At 40.9% G+C, this 19113-nt stretch overlaps 3 protein-coding genes and 1 long non-coding RNA gene across 6 annotated transcripts; 2 read left to right on the top strand and 2 right to left on the bottom strand.

Annotated features, from left to right (window-relative positions):
• Window positions 1-184: 184 nt before the first annotated feature.
• Window positions 185-5300, top strand: selenol (selenoprotein L). The gene is made up of 9 exons (XM_041064224.1): window positions 185-330; window positions 1453-1531; window positions 1681-1734; window positions 1894-1939; window positions 2234-2361; window positions 2494-2608; window positions 3396-3518; window positions 4073-4210; window positions 4508-5300. Exons 1-9 carry the CDS (start codon window positions 231-233, stop codon window positions 4673-4675), a joined length of 951 nt encoding a protein of 316 aa, XP_040920158.1. The 5' UTR covers window positions 185-230; the 3' UTR covers window positions 4676-5300.
• A 128-nt stretch (window positions 5301-5428) lies between these two features.
• On the bottom strand, window positions 5429-10151 carry clec11a (C-type lectin domain containing 11A). 3 transcript variants are annotated; one of them, XM_041064228.1, is made up of 5 exons: window positions 9762-10151; window positions 9348-9462; window positions 8965-9072; window positions 8375-8458; window positions 5429-6684 (listed from the first exon to the last, which is right to left on the bottom strand). In XM_041064228.1, the coding sequence occupies exons 1-5, from the start codon at window positions 9834-9836 to the stop codon at window positions 6272-6274; spliced, it is 795 nt and encodes a 264-aa protein (XP_040920162.1). In that variant the 5' UTR covers window positions 9837-10151; the 3' UTR covers window positions 5429-6271. The 3 variants fall into 3 exon arrangements, with proteins under 3 accessions (XP_040920162.1, XP_040920159.1, XP_040920160.1); XM_041064225.1 differs by having other exon boundaries at window positions 9773-10151; XM_041064226.1 differs by having other exon boundaries at window positions 9782-10147.
• LOC121199495 lies at window positions 7159-15411 on the top strand. The gene is made up of 4 exons (XR_005896453.1): window positions 7159-7235; window positions 11181-11307; window positions 12689-13108; window positions 15278-15411. It is a non-coding gene; the product is annotated as an uncharacterized LOC121199495 (long non-coding RNA).
• c19h1orf198 (chromosome 19 C1orf198 homolog) lies at window positions 13106-18291 on the bottom strand. Its single transcript, XM_041064223.1, has 6 exons — window positions 17942-18291; window positions 16965-17015; window positions 16647-16757; window positions 16224-16391; window positions 15304-15663; window positions 13106-14982 (listed from the first exon to the last, which is right to left on the bottom strand). The coding sequence occupies exons 1-6, from the start codon at window positions 18245-18247 to the stop codon at window positions 14926-14928; spliced, it is 1053 nt and encodes a 350-aa protein (XP_040920157.1). The 5' UTR covers window positions 18248-18291; the 3' UTR covers window positions 13106-14925.
• Window positions 18292-19113: the final 822 nt, after the last annotated feature.

Below are 19113 nucleotides of genomic sequence, written 5' to 3'. Positions count from 1 at the left end.
TAGGGTTAGGTTAAATTTAACTTTGAATTTTTTTTCTTTTTTTTTTATTTAAAATAAAGTCTAAAGAAAACTTCTTTAACCACTTCCAAACTTAAATCACGCTCTTGCAAATTGCAGAAAAACCGAAAACTTTGTCACATGATCTTTGTCACGTGGTCAGACGGATTTCGCTCACATGGTTCTTGATTTACTACCGGGTGTGTGTGGACCTGAGTCCGGAGACGGTGATCATGGCTGAAGATACGACAGTGGAGACACTAACAAGTGGCCTGAGTCTGTTGGTCAACTTGGGCAAAGTTCTTCTTCAGCAAGCCAAGCAAGATGCAGAAGGTAGGACTGATGTAGAAGAAAGATGACGGACTTCACTGAAAATCCCAAAGTTTTAATGCGCTTTGCTGCAGAGGAAGGTGGACGCAAGTTAGAAAACGACTTCTGTGTTGAGTGAATTTGCTTTGGTCTTATGAGTAATTCGGCATAGAGAAAATACAAATGAACACTTACTATTTCAGCTTTAGGATTTGCTATTAATTTTGCGCAGGTACGTTACGGGTTTAAAGTGCGTAGCAACACGGAAAAATACTGTAGTGAGCCAGTAATAAAAGGCAAGATTTTTCTTTTATTAGATTATATGTACGCCGAATTGAAGAGGAGATTGAATTGATCCAAAGATTATGTTTATTTTTGTTTTGCAATCAATATTTTGTTCAAAAGAAGCAGTAGAGTGTCAAAACATGAATGGAGTGTGGGGCTGACTAATTCATTGTCTAGGATGACAACATATTACCAAGCTGCAGGTGCATGTGCTTATGAACTCTCAGCTTTGATATTGCTCAGGTGCAGCATTGCTTTGCTGTTCGTTACGGATTTAATTGCTTGTTTAGATGGAAGAAGATGGGACATTTTACGTCAAATCATGCTCCTGAACAGATTGTATTAATGCCGAACTGAATAAGACATTAGATTAATTCAGAATCAATGGAATCAAGGAATCAATTTAATTTCGTTGTATAATGTACATCTTGTTCCCAGTAACCAAACAAGTACCAAAATAGCAGAAATTAGAATAGAGTCTGGGGTTGCATTTGTACTATGTAGGATTAAACGTCAGATCCAGTATAAAAAAAGTGAGTGACACTCTACTAACTTGCACCTGCATCTGCTTTTTCTCTGTTCACCCATTTCATCAGGCTGGGTTTAAACGTGAACCATGTTTATCGCGGTTACCATGTCATTTGCATGTAGTTCACAGATCTCCTTTTGAATATTTCACAACCTGGCTACAGAAGAACCTTTTTGTGCCTTGTTGAAGCAGATCATTGTGATCAAGTCACTGGATTAAAAGGCCCGCTGGCAATAAAGTGGTGTAATGTAATCCCTGTCATGCTCATTGCCAACATAATGGCATTGCGCAAATGAGCTCAGCCAATAATAAAGCCCTTTGTTCTCACACAGCCTCCCTGGAGAACTTAGTCCCATATAAGATCACCACTTTATTTGGCCTGATAACAGCTGGCACAGACTTCTATAAAAGGTAGGTGGGCTCTCAACACCTGCAGAAACACAGAAGCATTTGACTCTGTCTTTGGATTAAGTGTAACTAAGCCAATCAGCTGTTTTAATCACAATATTCACATATTTTTATGTTATTAAGTAATTTTGTGTTTTGTTATTGTTGAGCAGCATCGGAGTGAAGACGAAGAATGAGGCAGAGGCCATTTGGCAGAAGCACTATCAGTAAGTATGGGTATTTAACAACAACAACAATAATAATAATGATGTTAGCAAGTACAATAAATAGATAACCTATCATTGAACATGCAGTTGATCCAACATATTCTGCAGTCGATGCCCCTGTCGATGCCCCTTTATTGCACAATATTTTTGTTTTTCCAGCCATGAAGCAGTGAGAGAGCAGGTGGAGGAGCTTCTGCAGCTGGAGGTTTGTATGTGTGATTTATTTTCAAATTTGCATTTTTAAATCTTCAAATTATTTTTTGAATTTGCATTTATTTTATTTATTTTATAGACACGTTTACCCCTGCCTGCTGTTCTGGCAACATTTAACACTACATACAGTAAAGGTCCAAGTCCACACTTACATTATATTTCCTAAACAATTGATTAAAGTTTAATCGATAAAGAAAGCATTTTGTGTGTGTGTGTGTGTGTGTGTGTGTGTGTGTGTGTGTGTGTGTGTGTGTGTGTGTGTGTGTGTGTGTGTGTGTGTGCGCAGTGTGAGTGGGACTCCTTCCTGGAGAGCGTGGACAGAGGTCTACAGACAACAGATGGACAACTCGCAGGAGTAAAGGCTGCAGACAGTCTGAGCCCTGACACTCCATTTACTCATGGACGGAGTGGAAAGTGAGTTCACACACTGCTGGTCTTAGGTGGTGTTTGTTGTGTTTTTGTTGTATCAGACGCACGTATTTCTTTAAATCAGGTTTTCTCGTGTCCCTGTTGTTTCTCAGGCTGTTGTTGTGTTGTGTGTTTAAGGAGTGTGACTCTGGGTGAGTATCTGGGTCAGGGTCAGAAGCTGCTGCTGGTTCTCATCAGACATTTTGGATGACTGCCATGACGAGACCACGTGGCCGAGCTGGAGGCCAGTCAGGTCAGTTTACCTTTGATCGAGCTGTGATTATTTATTTTATTTTTAGGAGAAGTCAGTCAGTCTGTTACTGCGTCATCGCATTGCTCTGCAAAACTGCAGCCTGTGTGGATTAACAAAAGCAGTTTATAGCATAAGGTCAGAGGTTACATGGGGTCATAAGATAAATCTGAACGACTGAATACAGCAGTGGTTTTAGATTTTTCCACATGGGAGACATTTTTTCATGGGATTTCAGGTCAGGAACAGCCTCTACACAACCAGCACGTCCACTGTGTAGTATTACCCCACAGAGCGGGAGCCAGTCCTGGATGCTGTCAGAGTTTAGGATAACATCAGCGGCTCCTTATTGTATTAGGGAAAGTTAATACTCCCCAACCCTGAACAACATTACCTGAGATAGCATACATTTACCAAATTCATCAGTTAGTTCTCATCTCAAAAGCTTTTTCTCTTGCAATGTTAAAATTAAAATACATACAGCGATATATCCTGCTACCAATTGTTGTCGTTTCAGCTATCTGGGGACCCACTACTTCAAAAGTTATTATAGATTTTGAGTCGTAAACTTTTTTTTCTCCGCTCTGGCTACAAAGGGTTCCAACATTTTTTCCAGAGTGACTTGCGTTCACTCAGCCTTTCAGCCACTGCCCATTTACTTTTATATAAATAAGTTCCAGGCATTTAAACAAAAATGTGGAAAAGTAGGTCTAACAGATCCTGAAGTATTCTTAGGGTGGCTTGTAATTAGTGGTTATATTTCATCTTTTTTCATTTTGTTTCTCTGCAGGCTCTCCGCGAGGCTCGGTCACTGCGGGTCCTGGTAGTTGCGTACGGCAGTTTGGAGGGGGCTCAGCTGTGGCTGCAGCAGACTGGATGTACCTTCGACATGCTGCTGGATCCACAGAGAAAGGTCGGGATGGGTCTTTTTCACGCTAATCAACTTCTTAAAACCTGTTAAATTTGAATAACATGATGAGGAAATTAAGGGAATTCTTTAAATAAAATAGGAAAATTAAAATAATATTGTTAATATATCTGTATTCAGTGCTGGTGGGCAGGTGCATGAAAATGAAAGAGGCAGCTGTACTCTATGGAAACAAAATGTCTGACTCAGCACGGACACAAAATAAAGCCACAGCTGAGGGAAGCAGAGGATTTAGCAGCTGTTGGATGATGTGTCATAAAAGCCCAGTAAGCTGAGCCTCCAGACTTTTTATTCGGAAAAGGCAGTCACCAGATGTTAGCAGATGTGAGATGGAAACAAGGGCAATCAACCAAATATGGAGACAGAGAAGATTTTCCACAGAGGCAATCATCGATCATGATGAGTGTGTGTGTGTGAGAGGACCCTGATTGGATTATCCAGCACATATTTTTCATATTTCTGAATCCCAAGCGGATGTTTTCTCTCAAACGTGTGTTTTTGATTTATTCAAATTACGGTGGATGTCCTTCCTGCCACAGGTCTACAGGAGCTTTGGCCTCGGCTCGTCCTACGCCAAGGTGATGAAGTTTGGCTGCCTGTTGCGGTACTCAGAGTACGGAGCTATAGACAGAGACTTACCTGACTTCCCTCCTCACCTGCTGGAAGACATCTACCAGGTACAAATGGACAAGACAGAAAAAAGTTTGACATTGAGAAAATATGTGCTTAAATGCATGGCTGGCTTTTACCTGTGTAGGAGCAAAAATCAGCTGATGGTTCAGATGGTCTTAGGCAGTCGCAACTAGATAATGCATTTATAATCAAATCCAACACACTGAAGTATCCAGATCTGTATTTTTGCTATTTTATATATATATATATATATGTACTTTATATTGCAGATTTGCAGAATCCGATTCAATGTTAAGATAAAAAATGATTAGTGCATCTGTAACGTGTTTTTCTTTTTTCAGATGGGAGGTGACTTTTTGCTGGATGAAGCAGGGAAGGTGCTTCTTTCTCACCCGTGTAAAAACCCTCTGGACAGGCCGACTGTGGGGGACATCCTGCAGGCCGTGGTCTCTGCAGACCGCTCTGCCAGCTCCGCACAGAAACATCAGCGCATGGACCATAAGCTGTGAAAGATACGTGCACACGTGGGGACGCGGAGCCTGGGGGTGATTTAACACAACACTGACACCACAGAGGAAGAGCAGCTCTTTGACTCACTTTAATGACGTCACATCTTGCTCTCATGGCATCATGAAGAGGTGTGGCTGATGAAAAACTGTACGGCAAAGACCACTGATCTTCCTTGTTGTGTCAGTGTTGTGATGGCAGCCTTTTAAAATCAGTAGTACTTCCTGATTAGAGTGTAGCTCGGTCTAAATGTAATTTTATATTACATGAATGTTATTTTACTTTCAGCTCATAATTCAACTGCTTTCGATTTTGGCGTCAAATGAAAGGGAGAGGTTCATTTTTAATTTTGAAAGGTACAAATAACTACATTACCCAGAAATCATGCTACATGAAGTTAACATTGTCTGCTTTACTGAACTCATTTTCTTCCAAGTGCCTGATCAGAGTAGAGACGATAGGAAGAAAAGTCTTTGCTGCTGTATCATCTATTTCTAATTTCTTCTTTTTCGATCAAACTTTTGTCGACTGCGCTTTGAAATTTTTACAGCAGAAAAAAAGTACAATCACTGCTGTGCTACATATCTGACCTTTTCACATTTAAAATAAAATAATCATGAACTTTGACCGGTTTGATGTTAAAAATCACCCAGGATAAGTCTGGATTTCTGATGAGTGGGCTGGGTGTCGTCAGAATTGAAATCTTGTTTACTTATTATTAGATCAGGTTTAGTAAACCTTTAGAAAAGATTTATTAAAAACATTTACACTTAGACTTTTATGTACAGTACAACTTTCTCGTTTTATATATGGTTGGACTCAGCACACATTTACATACAGAAATGTGTCATTCTTGGAGGGTGAAAGGAGAATGAGAAATGAGACTACAGCTCTAAAACTGCTGGTCTGTTCTTGCCAAGGATGTTGGAGAACCAGCAGTTCAACAGCTCAGTTGCACCCTGCGCCAGATTTTGTTAGAACATCTTCAGAGATCTTAAGTAAGAGAGAAGCATTGCCTAATTCCAGTGAAACCCAAACACTCACTGATTTATATCTTCAAGAGGTTCAGTATGTGCTGATTCTGAAGAAAGTACCTCCAGCTTTTCATGTTTTCCCTTTTTTGGAAACTTTGAACAAATATTTAGAATTCCATGTGTGAAATCACAGCAGAGTTCTGACTGGCTTACATTCATATCACTGCAGCTGCATGAATAATATAATATTTATATTATAACATGATCTGATAAAGTCTCATTCTGTACTTTCAGAAGTTAAATAGAAATACATATATTTGTGCGCATTTGAGAGGTGTTTCACCTTAAAAACCTAAATCACTGTAAAATACTTTCATGACTGACAATGCTACACAAATTGTGTATCACAATGAAATTACACAGGCTGTTTCTATTAAAACAACTAGATTTCCGATGGAGAATTAAAGCAACCAATCCAGGTACGTTTAACATGTCTTTTAACGGGAAATAAGTTATTTTAAAATATATTGAACTGTCAATTTATAATGATCAACAGGTGGAGGTCAAAGGTTAAGTTAGTAGTAAGGTGGTGGGAGAGTATGGCTACCTTGAAAAGTGTTCATTTTAAAGTGCCACCCTGTCATCAAACTCGCAGAGATAGTTCATGGTCCGATCACAGTAGTGGTCCCACCAGTCCCCATCATCTGATGACATGGCCACACAGTTCTCCCGCCTCCCGCCATCAGGCTGGCTGGACAGAAAGTGCTTGCGCCACTGGAAGTACGAGACCCGCGTCCCATCATCAAAAAGGTACATGCCCTCAGACCGTAGGTCATTGATGCCCAGCCAGACGGGCCAGTTCCCCGGGTGGAAGAAGGACTTGACATAGTCGGCAAGGGCCTCCTGCTCCTTGCGGTCCCGGGGCATCGCCATCCGACCGCCACGTTCCAGACACTTTCTGGACGCTCCAGCGTAATCCTCAAGGCTGTTATACACCAGATAACATTTGTATCCCATCCTGCGTCCCTTCTGGCAGCCTGAGGAGCAGAGAAAAACAATAAATATGCTTCATCACGTTCAGAATTAGAATATTTTTGACTCTGTCGGCCTCCAGTGGAAGAATCAAAGAAGACAGCAGACACAGAGCTGTCAATCAAACAGACTTCATTTGTATAGCTCTTTTCATACAATTACATTGTAGTCTATAGCACAAAGTGCTTCACACAACCCCCCCACACCCCCTGTGCACACACAGATTTGTTGAAGTGCAGTCTGTCTTCTCCGAAGAGATGCCTCCTGAAGCTCAAACTGTGGGAATTACAGACAGAGGAGAGCCAGGTGTGGAGGCTGAGCACCCTGCAACAGGTGGGAGTTGGGACGGAGATGGAGACTCTATGGCCGGGTATTGATTGAGAAGAAGAGGTAGGCTGGGAGCGGGGGGTGGGACTTCCGGTTGTTCCTAATGACCATGGACCACGGCTCTTGCGCTGGAGTGTGGAATACAGCTCCAGCGAGAGTGGAGATCCGTCCCTTTAGCTCGGCGACTGTTAGGATTAAGTGGAAGCACCTGTCCCCTCCGGATGGAGAGGTGAGTGGTCGGAAGAAGACGGGGGAATGGATTAGCTGTGCAGTGCCGCGGGTCCAACAGGTTCCGGTTGTTGTTAAAGTAGATTAAAACCGCCAAATCCGCGGTCTCCGTTAGCTAGTTAGCCCACGCGCTAAAAACACGACGGGCTATGCTAGCAGCGAATACGCTAGGGACCAGCAAGTTTATGACTTAAAATCCGAGCAGCAGATGACTAAAATGTTTTGTCCTTGTTAAAAATAATTGGCAAAACAACCAGAGTCCAAACCCCGCGGCATAAAAAATGGTTTAAAATTGATAAAAATTTCAAATAGTATCGGAACTCCTTACGTTACGTAATGGCGCATGCGCGCTCTTATCTGTTATTTGGAGACGTGTTTATGTTCCCCTGATGAATCTAAGTCACATATCCACCCTCTTTCTACTTCTGTTTTGGTCTCTGCTAACTCCTGTCAGTAAAAAAGCAAATTCTCAGCCACCATTTCTTCTGTAATTTAAAGTATTACATTGAAGAAAAGAACGATCTTTAATGTTTTCCTTCATTCATCAGAGATGAGTCTTGTAATAGAAACACACTTGTTTGATACAAACATACAGTGAGACCCAGATTTTGCCTGAATGTGTTTGGCTCTTATACCACAGTACAACCATCCTGGGTATTTGCATAAAACTGAGCACTGATACTTAAGCTCTTGCATGTTGCATCATGTGCCTTGTTTGCCGCTCACCCTGTTATTGTCTGTACATGGTTTAACTCACAGGTCTCACAGACAATAAGCAGTGGTGAAGTGATTTCCTTGTAAAGATCTTATCTGGTCTGAAACACAGCATTTGCAACCGCATTTAAATCAAATACAAAGTGGAGAAATGACTGATAACTCACATGTCATTCAGTCAGTGTGGTAAATTATTAAAATTTAAGTGATAAGACCTATAAGTGTCACTGATGGTGTAGATTTTAAAACAGCATTTTGCTTGCTCTTTACAAAAATTGGACTTGCTCAGACAAACACATGCTGAGTACCACTCTTCACCATCCCTAATGCCTCCAATCTCAGGGACTCTTCTATGTTTTCGGCCACGGACATTTCAGTTATCTTGTCTAAAACTGTAACACCTGCCTGAAAATAGCCCAGTTATACCTTCCAGTCTTCCGATTTCCTTGCGGTTGTCCTTGCTGTGCTGATAGACCTCCCGGATGCTGTCCTCAAGCTCCCCAACTTTTGCTGCCATGTTAGTGACAGGGAACAACAGAGACAAGGAGACATAAATGTTATTACAGGGCGTCATTCTTATGAGTCTTCATCAAGTTGAAGCTCTGTAAGGACAAATAAAACTCCCGTCTCAACTTGATTGCATCGACAGAGGATATTAACAGGGAATTAATGATAATAATGAAGATGCAAATATAGTTACTTACATTTACTTCCTTTCATTTTCATTCACTGATTCATTTCCATTAATCTTATTTCATTCGTCTCTTATTAATCCTGTACAATATCTGTGACGATGCTAATCACAACTACAAAACACAGTTTGGAAAATTTGATTCGTCCCACAGCTGCATTTTCATTTTATGGCTCTAGGGGGCGCCACAATGATTCTTAATTTGTCCAATTGAAAATCTGACCGATGAAAATGTGCAACTTACAGCTTGAAAAATGGAAACAGTCCACCAAGAAAGAAACGTGGGTGTCATCAGTAGATTCATGGGAGAAAGTGAGCATCTTACCATCCATCCTGGACAGACGGTCCATCAGCTGACTGACTTTCACATCCAGTGTGTAGTGACCAACATTCAGCTTGTGGATCGCCTGGTCCATACCGGCTAGTCTGGATACTGTGTGACAGAATGCAGTAGAATACAGTCGAGCATAAGAGAGGAGGAAATGAAATAAAGTCAGGAAAGAGAACATGAGATGTGTTTAAGTAATAAATGAAATATTACTGTGCTAATTTAAAGTAGAGATAAAGATAGAGATAAAGCTTCTGGCTATAACATTTATCTGATGGCTGATATGTTATACAGATATTTGCCTATTATGACAAAACCATAGAGTGTTTGGCTCTGCAAGGCTTTAAACATGATTTGTGTGTGTGTACATAATGACGTACAGACGTAGTTGTATGAGTTTTCAAAGTCTGACACTGGGCTGGTTGGCTCTGGTTCAGGCTCTGGAAGAATATCAGGAACATCTCCTCTTGCCTTCTTCACCTCTGGCAGAGAAGCCTGAAACACACACACACACACACACACACATATACAGTGATATCAGTGTTTGTATCATGTAACCAAACCCAGCTTCATTAGAACTAATCAAAGCCCCTAATCAGAGCCCCTCCTACACACATGTATAGTGCAAACCACTAGAGTATTGCAAATACAAGCAAAAATACATGATGTGAACTATGGTCAAGAAAATGCAAGATTCAGCAGAAACTTCAGCAGGAACTTCCCCAATAAAAAAAGCAGTTTTAAATTAATTGAATCCATGTTTTAGTAACAGAAAAGAGAAAGAACACACATACTGTGCACGTACAGTCCTGACCTGTGTTGGTGCAGCGTCGGCCGTCCCTGTAGGAACACACACACCCAGAGAACATAAACACAGGAGAGCGAGCGAGGTGGCAGCCGGTCCCATTTTCTGCTCCCTAATAACTCTGCTTTTCCCTCAGCAGCAAAAACTCCCTCTGCACCTCTGGCTCTCGCTCTCTCTCCACTCTCTGTTTCTCTCTTCTCTTCTCTCTCTTTCACTTTTCTTTCCCTCCTGACCCTCGTGCTTCCCTCAGAGATGCAATCCAGAATGCAGCAAAGCAGGAACAGCAGCAGGAAAGCAGCAGGAATCTCCCATTACAAATGTGAACGGGAGCTGGTGTACACTCCCCTTTTAGAAAAACAGAAACTAGGAGAAGTGTAAACACTGGGTCTGAAACAACAAAAATCAAAATGACATCCCTGTTGTCTGCTTGCTGTCTCTCTCTTCTCTGTGCCTTGTTGAAGACGTCTCTCCTTTCTTGCCAAACAACAGGAAAGCTCTTTGTTTCTGCTCCCACCTCCCATTTCTTTTTCTCTTTGTGTGAACACTGCAGATTTACACAAGGGGCTACCATCACCATGTATCTCCACACTGTTCACACTGTTCAGGAACAAAGAAATGCAGCCTTGATTTAAGTTTTGTGGTCAATCTCCTCTTTTAAGCAGCAGTGTAAACTAGAGTGAGTTATAATGTCAGCAAAGCATATTGTAATCATTTTAATGCTCACAACAATGATGTGTAGTTTTTCAAAACAATCCTAACTCAAGATCTACTTACTGTGTTTTCAGAGCTTTCAGGTGTATTTAATGGTCTTTATCAGCAGATAGAATTTGCTCTCTTGTTCTGTTACAGCGTCTGTTGATATGTGAGCTCAGGAGCTGTTATGATTTGACCTATGGCACTTTAAGGACTACATGTTTACTGAAGTCGAGATGACAACTTTTGCTGAAAAACAGCCACTGTGGTCATAAGCGACAGCGTAATATTAAATACTGAAACACAGAGTAACAGTAGCAGAGGAAGCGAAGAGTCAGAAAGTCAAAGCAGACTAACACAGTCCTGCCAGGTGCACAGCTGGTATCTGTCTAAAGTTTGGTAACTTCAGCCACTTTAAGCCACAGGTCATACCAGACCAAGTAAGGCTGTAGCAACAAAACCCACAAGTGTATTGAATAAAGCAGGAGTGTGTTTTAGTGCTTATAAATCCAATATATATAAATACACACACAAGGCCTTTTTTATTAATTTGGCCAAATATCATGTCTGCTTGACCTGTATAATCATATAAATCAGTAGTAAGAGAAATAGGGTTTTGTGAATGTGTTCCAGGGAAATGACATAAAAAAACAAGAGAAAGACCCTATGTGTAAATGCCTAAGCCTGTGTTTGTGTATGTGTGTGTCTGTAACAGGAGGTATGCCAGTTAAAATGCCACAAGAATTCAGCAGAGTTTCCAGGGGAAGCGACTGAGGCAGGGCTCAGGGATCTGGAGACTGGGAGGAGCTCCGGCAGCGACTGGGACTGCTCTCAGCAAAGAGGTACAGATGTGTTTTAAGTCTGCAGGATGGCTGCACATACACAGCTGTTCCAGGACACAATGGTTTCCAAAACCTTTTCCAGACTCCAGTTTGGGTTCAAACAAGGGTCTGGAAAAAATTAGTGACCCTTGAAAAAATGTGTATTCCTTATGTTGACTTTGGCAGTTCTTGTTGATTTTCATGCCAGGACTTTACACTGAAAATAATCAAGCAAAGGTGGTGCATTCAAATGAAACTAGAGCTGAAGTAATTAGTTGATTAATTGAGTATGATTTATTTTGGATTATTCATTGAACAATAAAAGCAATTTGATTTTAAGAGGTCACCCTGGGCTTTAGCAAATTACAATCTGAACTTTTTCACCATTTTCTCTGATTTCTTAAACTAATTGATTCATCGAGAGTACTTATTTAATGTATGCACATTACATTTGAATGCACTCTCAAATTTACACCGTAACTGTTGAGCACGTTTTTGTACATATGAAATTAAACACATGTACAAAAGCATCTGAATGGCTCTGCTAAATTTCCTAGAGATTCTATCTGCATACCTCTCAGACTTTTCACAGTTTTTCAAAAATGACTCAGCATCTGTCAGAGCAGTTGTTTTGCTTTGTAAGGAGGGCCTATGGTTTTTATTTACAGTTTAATAAAGTGTCATGTCTGTGGCTGCCTTATTAGCCTGCTAGACAGAGGCTAACACACTGTTTCACAATAACAGTCCTGTTTCTGTTCCGTTGTAATTTTGGTACCATGCAATGCTTTTCGTTCACCCAAACATTTGTTGAAAAAAGTAGCGGAGAGGGAACACAAAGCAGCTATTCAGGGCCTGGAAGTGTTGGGTGGTGCTTCTGGGAGGCGGCTGGACTGGACAGAGCTGCCTCAGTTCAACACGAGGGATGATGAACACAAACATACAGTTCCTTGAAGACCAACACCGATAGATAGTATATGTAGATATAAGCTGTTTATGGCCTGATTCTAACCCCAGATTATTGTTAAATGTTTAGTTCTGCGTCCACACTGTAAAACACTGAAATGCAGTGCAGCTTTGAGAGGAGTTGCCAAATTTACACATCAAAGCCTGTTTGCAGGTCTTGTTCAAGCAGTGCTGCTGCATCTAAAAGTTGTGTGAAGCCTTTTGTCTCCATTGGGATCTGTGTGAAACGTGATTATTTGCCTGAAATGATGTCACCTGAGTCAGCTTTGGTTAAGATTACAAGTATGAAAAAAAATCTGGGGGTGTGCAGTTAGAAAAAACTGAGCTTTAATTTAGTTACTAAATTAATTACATACTGCAGAACGGCGGCTTTGCACCCGAGGGAGACAGTGGAACAAAGTCTGATGATTCTAAGCTTGGCCAATGTGTTGTTTAACAGAACGGCACAAAGTTTCCCCTGAGCACCGGACATCCTTTCCTCCTCTTTTCCTAAATGGCATTTTGGATCTGGTAGAAATTACAGCTGGAGGAACTGACGTCATGGATCCAAGAGGGAGGTCAACGAGACTGCAAACAAACAGGAAAATGGTCCTGATGGATGAAAAAACAACTCTGCCAACCTGAAGCGAAACGTTTGGGTTACCAGTACAATGTTTGGCTTTTTTCAATAATTTTTTCTCATATTATGAAATCAAATCCACAACTGATTGATGATGCATTTGCAGTCGTAACAGAAGCTCACGTGGTGACTTCTCTTTTCCCCTCCCATGTGAACTTCAGCAGGAAGAAGGCAGAAAGCACGACCTACTACCAACTGTGTCCAAACACCTTAAAAAGAAAAGATGAAGATAAGAAACAGGTTTGACTTTCATTTATTTACTTCCTTCATATCTGTGACCTCAAAATGCATGAGCACAATATACATGTATAGCAGAAGATACAATCAGCGGATAAATATAAAATTCAGTAAAATAGTACTCTAGTCATGTAAACTCTGTGACACAAGTGTTACAAATCACTACATGCCTGCCTGTTTACCTAAAACACAACATCTGAGTGCGTCTTAGCTTTGCTCAGCGCTACTTTGAGGTCAAGGGTGAAAGTTGGGAGGGGTGAGGTGGTGAGGAAGCGTTGTCAAGGAGCTAAATCCATACAGGACATCTGTGACAGGTTCCCACGGCAGCCCAGACGCACAGTCCACAGGTTTTCCATGACTAAGTTTGAACACTTCCACGGCTGTTCTTCCCTCCTGTTTCTATTCTCTTAATGTCAAAGAGCACAGTCTGGTTTCCACTTCAGTTAGGATGAAAACCACCACCTAATTCAATGAATGTGCTAAAGCTTGACATTAATTCTGCAATATTCCCATAGAGTGATGTAATGGTAAAATTCCAAGATGTTCTCCATCTTTCAAGCAACCTCTTTCAAGCTTCCATGATATTCCAGGCATTCCATAACCAGCAGGAACATTATCTGTAGTAACTGCACTGTGTGGGTCAGGACTGCAGCACTGAGCACTACGTTAACTCTAAAACTCTTAGTTTTACTGGAATATATAGGCATAAATAAAAGTACATCAGAGAGCAAAATCTTCATAACAAAAAATAAAAACTTAAAAATGGACTGAGGGTTTTAGTGTTTGCACGGGTGAAAATCTGACATGCTTGTGGTATTAAATTGTTCTTGCTTCCTAGGTTAGGATCTAAAAGTTACAAGAGACTAAGAGAAGGCAGCAAAGTCACACCATTACTGAGCATTCACACAGCAAGCAACATGATGAACCGGTTACCAGAGTTACAAGGGATCTGAGGCCAGTGCGTGCAGTGGTTAAAGTTCTGTGCATATGAAAAAATGTCGACACAGCTGAGCTGGTATTAGCCAATAAAAGCCACCAGACTTCCACATTATTTTATTCCCCCGACAGTTAGAATGTGTTTTCATGTACCATAGCTATTAATAGCAAGTGTAAAACTGGTTAGTGGTTTAAACTATTTAAGCCTTTCCATTTCTACTCTAACCTTTATTTAGGCTGCAGAGTAACAAAGATGACACGGCTATCCTTGGGGAACAATTGCAGACATAGCTGCAGACATAGCTGGGATTGGTGGTTAACTTTGTTTGTAATGTGATTTAGAGTTTCCTGATTTTTATTTTCTTATTATTGTGGCTGGCTAGCAAGAAATGTTAACAAAACACTGTACCATTATGAAAGGCAAAATTTAAGAATGGAAAAGCAAGTCAGCAGCATAGACCCCATTTATACGTGTCACTTCAAATGTCTCATATCGGAATAAAGTCCAGATAGCAATTAATACACTCAAGTTGATTGCAGTGTGAATGCACAGTGTGGAACAGTGTGTACCTTCTATGAGGTTAATTCCCTGCGTGCTCTACATTTAGTGGGCAGGGGGTGTTTGGCAAGACATCTAAGAAGATTCAACCCTTGTCAGAGAGGAGAGGGAGCTCTTCTACTGGGGGAAAAATACCAGCACACAGGCAGTGAGATAATGTCTTAACAAGCCACTGAAGATGATTACAAGAACATAATGTGGTCATTTTAAAGACTGGTGTTTTCTTAAATCTAGATGTGGATGTCTGTCGTCATGGCAGTGTGGTCCTTCTTAGAGTGATGATGATGATGATTCACTCAGAGCGGTGACTGGTCTTGGCTGTGGTTTACCAGTTGTCTAGGAAGTCAAATCCAGTCTTCAGGATACTGCTGCTTGTGTTGAACTGAAGAGAGGAAATAAGAGAGACAGAGAGACTTGTGTTAAACACAGAGGCTGTAGATATTGTATAGTGCACTATGACTGGCTCAGATTTCTTTTACTCTTATACTTCATGTGATATGAAAGATTGATAATGGATTCATTTGATGACTCAATATTATTTATTACATTATGGGATCTAATCAAATGAATTCTGGTGTGTTTGCACATTTGGTTTGGGCTCATGTGAAAGCTGAACTGAACACAAATTGAAAGGGTTGGTTGTCTACAAAGCAAATGTTGTACTGTGCTCATTTCAGCTTAAAACCTCTGTCTGAGAACTCACCTGAGAAAAGGTGGGGCTGGTGTCAATGCTGGATGGCCCTTCTTCCTCTTTCTCCTTCTCCACGCTGGTGGAGACATTGGAGGGCTTCGACATCAGGCTGGAGGAGAACACTTCATCCAGGGTGTTGCTGACCGACGGCAGAGTGCTCTGGGATCGCTCCCATCCTGCCACTGTCGACGACACGCTGACAGGTGGGGCAGGGTTTGGGGAGATGGAGATGGATGCCGGTGTTGCACTAACAGCAGTAGGGACAGGGGGCTGGGGAGCAGGAGGCTTGGGTGCTCTCTGCTTTGTAGACCTGGTAGGAGCTGGAGCGTGGGACTCTGCTGACTCAGGCTCTTTGGGGGTGACAGGGGTCTCCTGCAGAAAAATGACTAATTTACTGTGGGCGTTTTTTTACTGTCAATGATACAATTAATATTTTATTATTTTTAAGGATTGTTATTTTATACACGTTTAAGATAAGTTAAAAGTTACACAAAGAACAAATGCTGATGTTGTGAAATGGTTCAAAAAGAGAGGTTGGATAGTTGTTGGCTCTCCATTTAGGGCTCTTGTATTGGCATTTCAAGTAATGTAGGTGGTGGAGGAGGCTGTGCAGTGAAAAATCACAGTAACAAAAAAGTGCAGGAAAGCAGAAAAGAAAAGAGAAAAACAGAACATTCAGAATCAAACTAGACATCATTGTTGATTTTTTTTACAGCAAATTGGCTTCATTCGCCATCTGCTTCTCTGACACTTGTGGAGGCTTCACAGATGCCATTTATCTCAGCTTCAGGGTAGACTCTATTTCAGGATACACAACGTGATACCGCAAGTGACAAGTGTTGAGGTGGGAAGTTGTTTTCAATCTGTTGTTTCTCAGAAACTATTAGAGACCAGAAATGGGACACACAACACAAGTAGACTTAAATGCTTACTTGTCGGAGATAGGAAGGGAGGGATTTCTCTCCTTTCTCAAGGGATTTGATCTGGCTGGGGGTCAGGGACTGGAAGTCAGCTTTCTCCCCCTCCAGCCTGGACCTCTCAGCGCTGATCTTCCAGAAAGATGACTCTTCCTCTGTCCTCCGTCCCTCACTGACAGACACCTTCACAATCACACAATAACACACTGTAACTGTCCTAAATATTAAAAGAGGAATTAACAAAACTATCCCTTCTGGTGAAATTCCTAAAAGAACATTAAGCACAAACACATATTAATCTGGCTTTATTAAACTTAGTGGGTGGAGAGTCCCATACAACTATGCATTAAAATACAGTATATAAATCCAAGTTAAGCTTAATGCTACATCTTTAGTTATATATACAGTCATCTCTGCCCATATAAAAGCTAATCATACCTTGGTTCCAAGCTGGCTGGAATGAGGAGTCTTTGCGGACTTTGAGTCTGCCTGTGAGGCAGAGATCCCCTGGTCTGCAGAGCTTGGTGTCAAGCTGAAGTCCAACTGACTCTGAAATGTAGAAAATAAGTTATATAACAGTATCTAACTTAAACTAAGAAACATTCACTTATGTCTATGTCATTCCATGTATTTCAAGAACAGTAAAAGAAGACAAACTCAGTTGATAACTTGTTAAAGCAATATTTTTGACAATGGCACATAAAATTCCGTCTGAAGTCTCTTGTGTAAAATTTGTGAATTAAATGTTTTCTTTACCTTGGTTTCCCATGAGAAGGGGGCAGAATGCTCATCTTGCCAGGTAATATCCTGAACAGACACACACATGTTGTAGCTACAGTCTCAACATACATACTGCACTCATTAAAGAATGGTATAATGGAACTCATACTCTTTTTAATAAATAAACAAGTACATTTGTTTTGGGTGTAAAATCACAGTATCTCTTTACAAAAAAGGGCATAAGATAATTATACACTGATGAGCCAAAACATTATGACACGCCAAGCCATGATATTGCACATAATGTAATAACTACATGTTAAGTTCTGGGATGTGCTGATCGGTAAGTGAACACAGGTGCTTTTTGTAGTCAAAATGTTGGATGCTGGAGAAAAGGGCAGCTGTGAAAACCTGAGGGACTTTGACAAGGGCCAATTTGTTACGGCAAGACGACTGGATCAGAGCACCTCCGAATCGGCAAAGCTTGTGAGGGTGCCCTGATGTGTCCTGATGCCAGATACCACTGGGCACCTTCAGAGGTCTTGGTGGGTCAGAGCTGTTTTGTGTGGCACTCAGAGGGCCAAGAGCATATAAGGAAGGGATGGTCATAATGTTTTGGCTAATAAATGTGTGAAAGAGAAGGTAATAATGAAAAAATGAAGACAAAGGAAAAACGTGTCTAGGTCAGCCTATACATATGTTACACAATTTTGTAAATATTCAACAAAATAAGAGCACCAGAATTTCTGGGAGACGCCATTATTCAACAAATTATTATAGTCTTTTCTACAAATAGACAATCATTATATTCTGTAGGACAGTTTTACAATAGGCTACTATCGGTCTGTGTTAGAGGATAAAATTTATTTTCACTTATGTTCATGGAGTCACTCTGACGTTTAACGACCTATTTCAATGGCTACGTGGCTAGTTAGCAACAATGACAACACAGGCTAATCTGTCCTTTAAACACTCTCACAAACCTAATATCAGTTCAGATGTGGTTTACATACCTCCTCTCCGAAATGAACTATCTTCTGACCGGTTTGAATGAGCAGTTTGGGGTAACAAACCGCTCCTTCACGGTCAATTCTGTGCATAGCGTATCGGGCTCGGATATGGGGATCCATCATCCAGTTGTCGATGGCGCTGTCCTGCTCTTGCGGCGTCATTTTCTCCCAAGACGAACCGTGCTTGGCTTTGATTTTCTCCCTCTCCTGCATTATCTTCTTTGCCATGGAGTTGATGGAGGAAAAGTATTCGAACTTCTTTTCCTCCATCCTGTGGGCATCAAGCCCCGCTACGGTCGCGGTGGCCATCTTTAGCTGTTACCAGCTGTTGTTATTGTGAGGAAAAGGAAACTGGTGTTCATCGTTCCGTGGGCGGTGGGAAGGAGGGCCGCGGCCCGTTTCGATGAGTGAATTGGCGGCGCCATCTTGTGGTTCTTTCCAAATGCCCAATGGCTGAGATTTACGATGGGAACTTAATTAGTGATGGCTGATCGAGGCTTTGTTGAAGCTTCCACACCTGATTCAAAAGATGGTTCATTACCCGAGGCTTCAATGACACAGTGCTCGAGTAGGGCATCTAGTGCTCAATAAAATTAAGTGCAATCAAGATGTGTCATTTATTGGTTCGTGGATTGTTTGGGATTTGATTCGCCATGCACATTCTTGTTCGACTACACTACATGCTTGTATAGTTAAAAGCTGACACAATAAAATACAAATATTAAATATAGCCTATATATTAAATACATAGGCTATATTATTGGACACGTCTGATTGTTGTAGGAAACAGCGATATACTTGGCCTGATATTTTGTGTTATGAATCGTAATCTATCCTAAAAAAAAGACTATATAGTCCATATCTTGAAAGGTGTTGAATACTGAATAAAAACATCATAGTATACGAAGACGTCAAAATATGCCAAAAAATGATTTTTTAGGAAGACCTCAAAATGTCATAAAAAATGTCATAGTATAGTATGGCGTTTTTTTCGGCCAAAAAAAGTCAAAAATTTTTTTGACCTCAAAATGTCATAAAAAACGTCATAGTATAGTAAGGCGTCAAAATTGGACAAAAAAAGTCAAAAATTTTTTTGACCTCAAAATATCATAAAAAACGTCATAGTATAGTAAGGCGTCAAAATTGGACAAAAAAAGTCAAAAAAATTTTTGACC

The sequence above is a fragment of the Toxotes jaculatrix genome, chromosome 19 (assembly GCF_017976425.1).
Source record: "Toxotes jaculatrix isolate fToxJac2 chromosome 19, fToxJac2.pri, whole genome shotgun sequence".
Taxonomy (NCBI): Eukaryota; Metazoa; Chordata; class Actinopteri; family Toxotidae; genus Toxotes; species Toxotes jaculatrix.
Note: the sequence above shows the minus strand (reverse complement) of the source record. Positions and strands in the feature narration are given on the sequence as shown.

What these genes read in the sequence shown, in the direction of transcription:
- clec11a (XM_041064225.1), bottom strand. Translation starts at nt 9,874, where the DNA reads ATGGGACCGGCTGCCACCTCGCTCGCTCTCCTGTGTTTATGTTCTCTG. An exon ending in CACCAACACAGGTCAGGACT is followed by an intron (nt 9,463 to 9,772) that starts GTACGTGCACAG and finishes TGTGTGTTTCAG; the next exon opens with GCTTCTCTGCCAGAGGTGAA. An exon ending in AAACTCATACAACTACGTCT is followed by an intron (nt 9,073 to 9,347) that starts GTACGTCATTAT and finishes TCTGTCACACAG; the next exon opens with TATCCAGACTAGCCGGTATG.
- c19h1orf198 (XM_041064223.1), bottom strand. Translation starts at nt 18,247, where the DNA reads ATGGCCACCGCGACCGTAGCGGGGCTTGATGCCCACAGGATGGAGGAA. An exon ending in CCTTCTCATGGGAAACCAAG is followed by an intron (nt 16,758 to 16,964) that starts GTAAAGAAAACA and finishes TCTACATTTCAG; the next exon opens with AGTCAGTTGGACTTCAGCTT. An exon ending in CCAGCCAGCTTGGAACCAAG is followed by an intron (nt 16,392 to 16,646) that starts GTATGATTAGCT and finishes GTGATTGTGAAG; the next exon opens with GTGTCTGTCAGTGAGGGACG.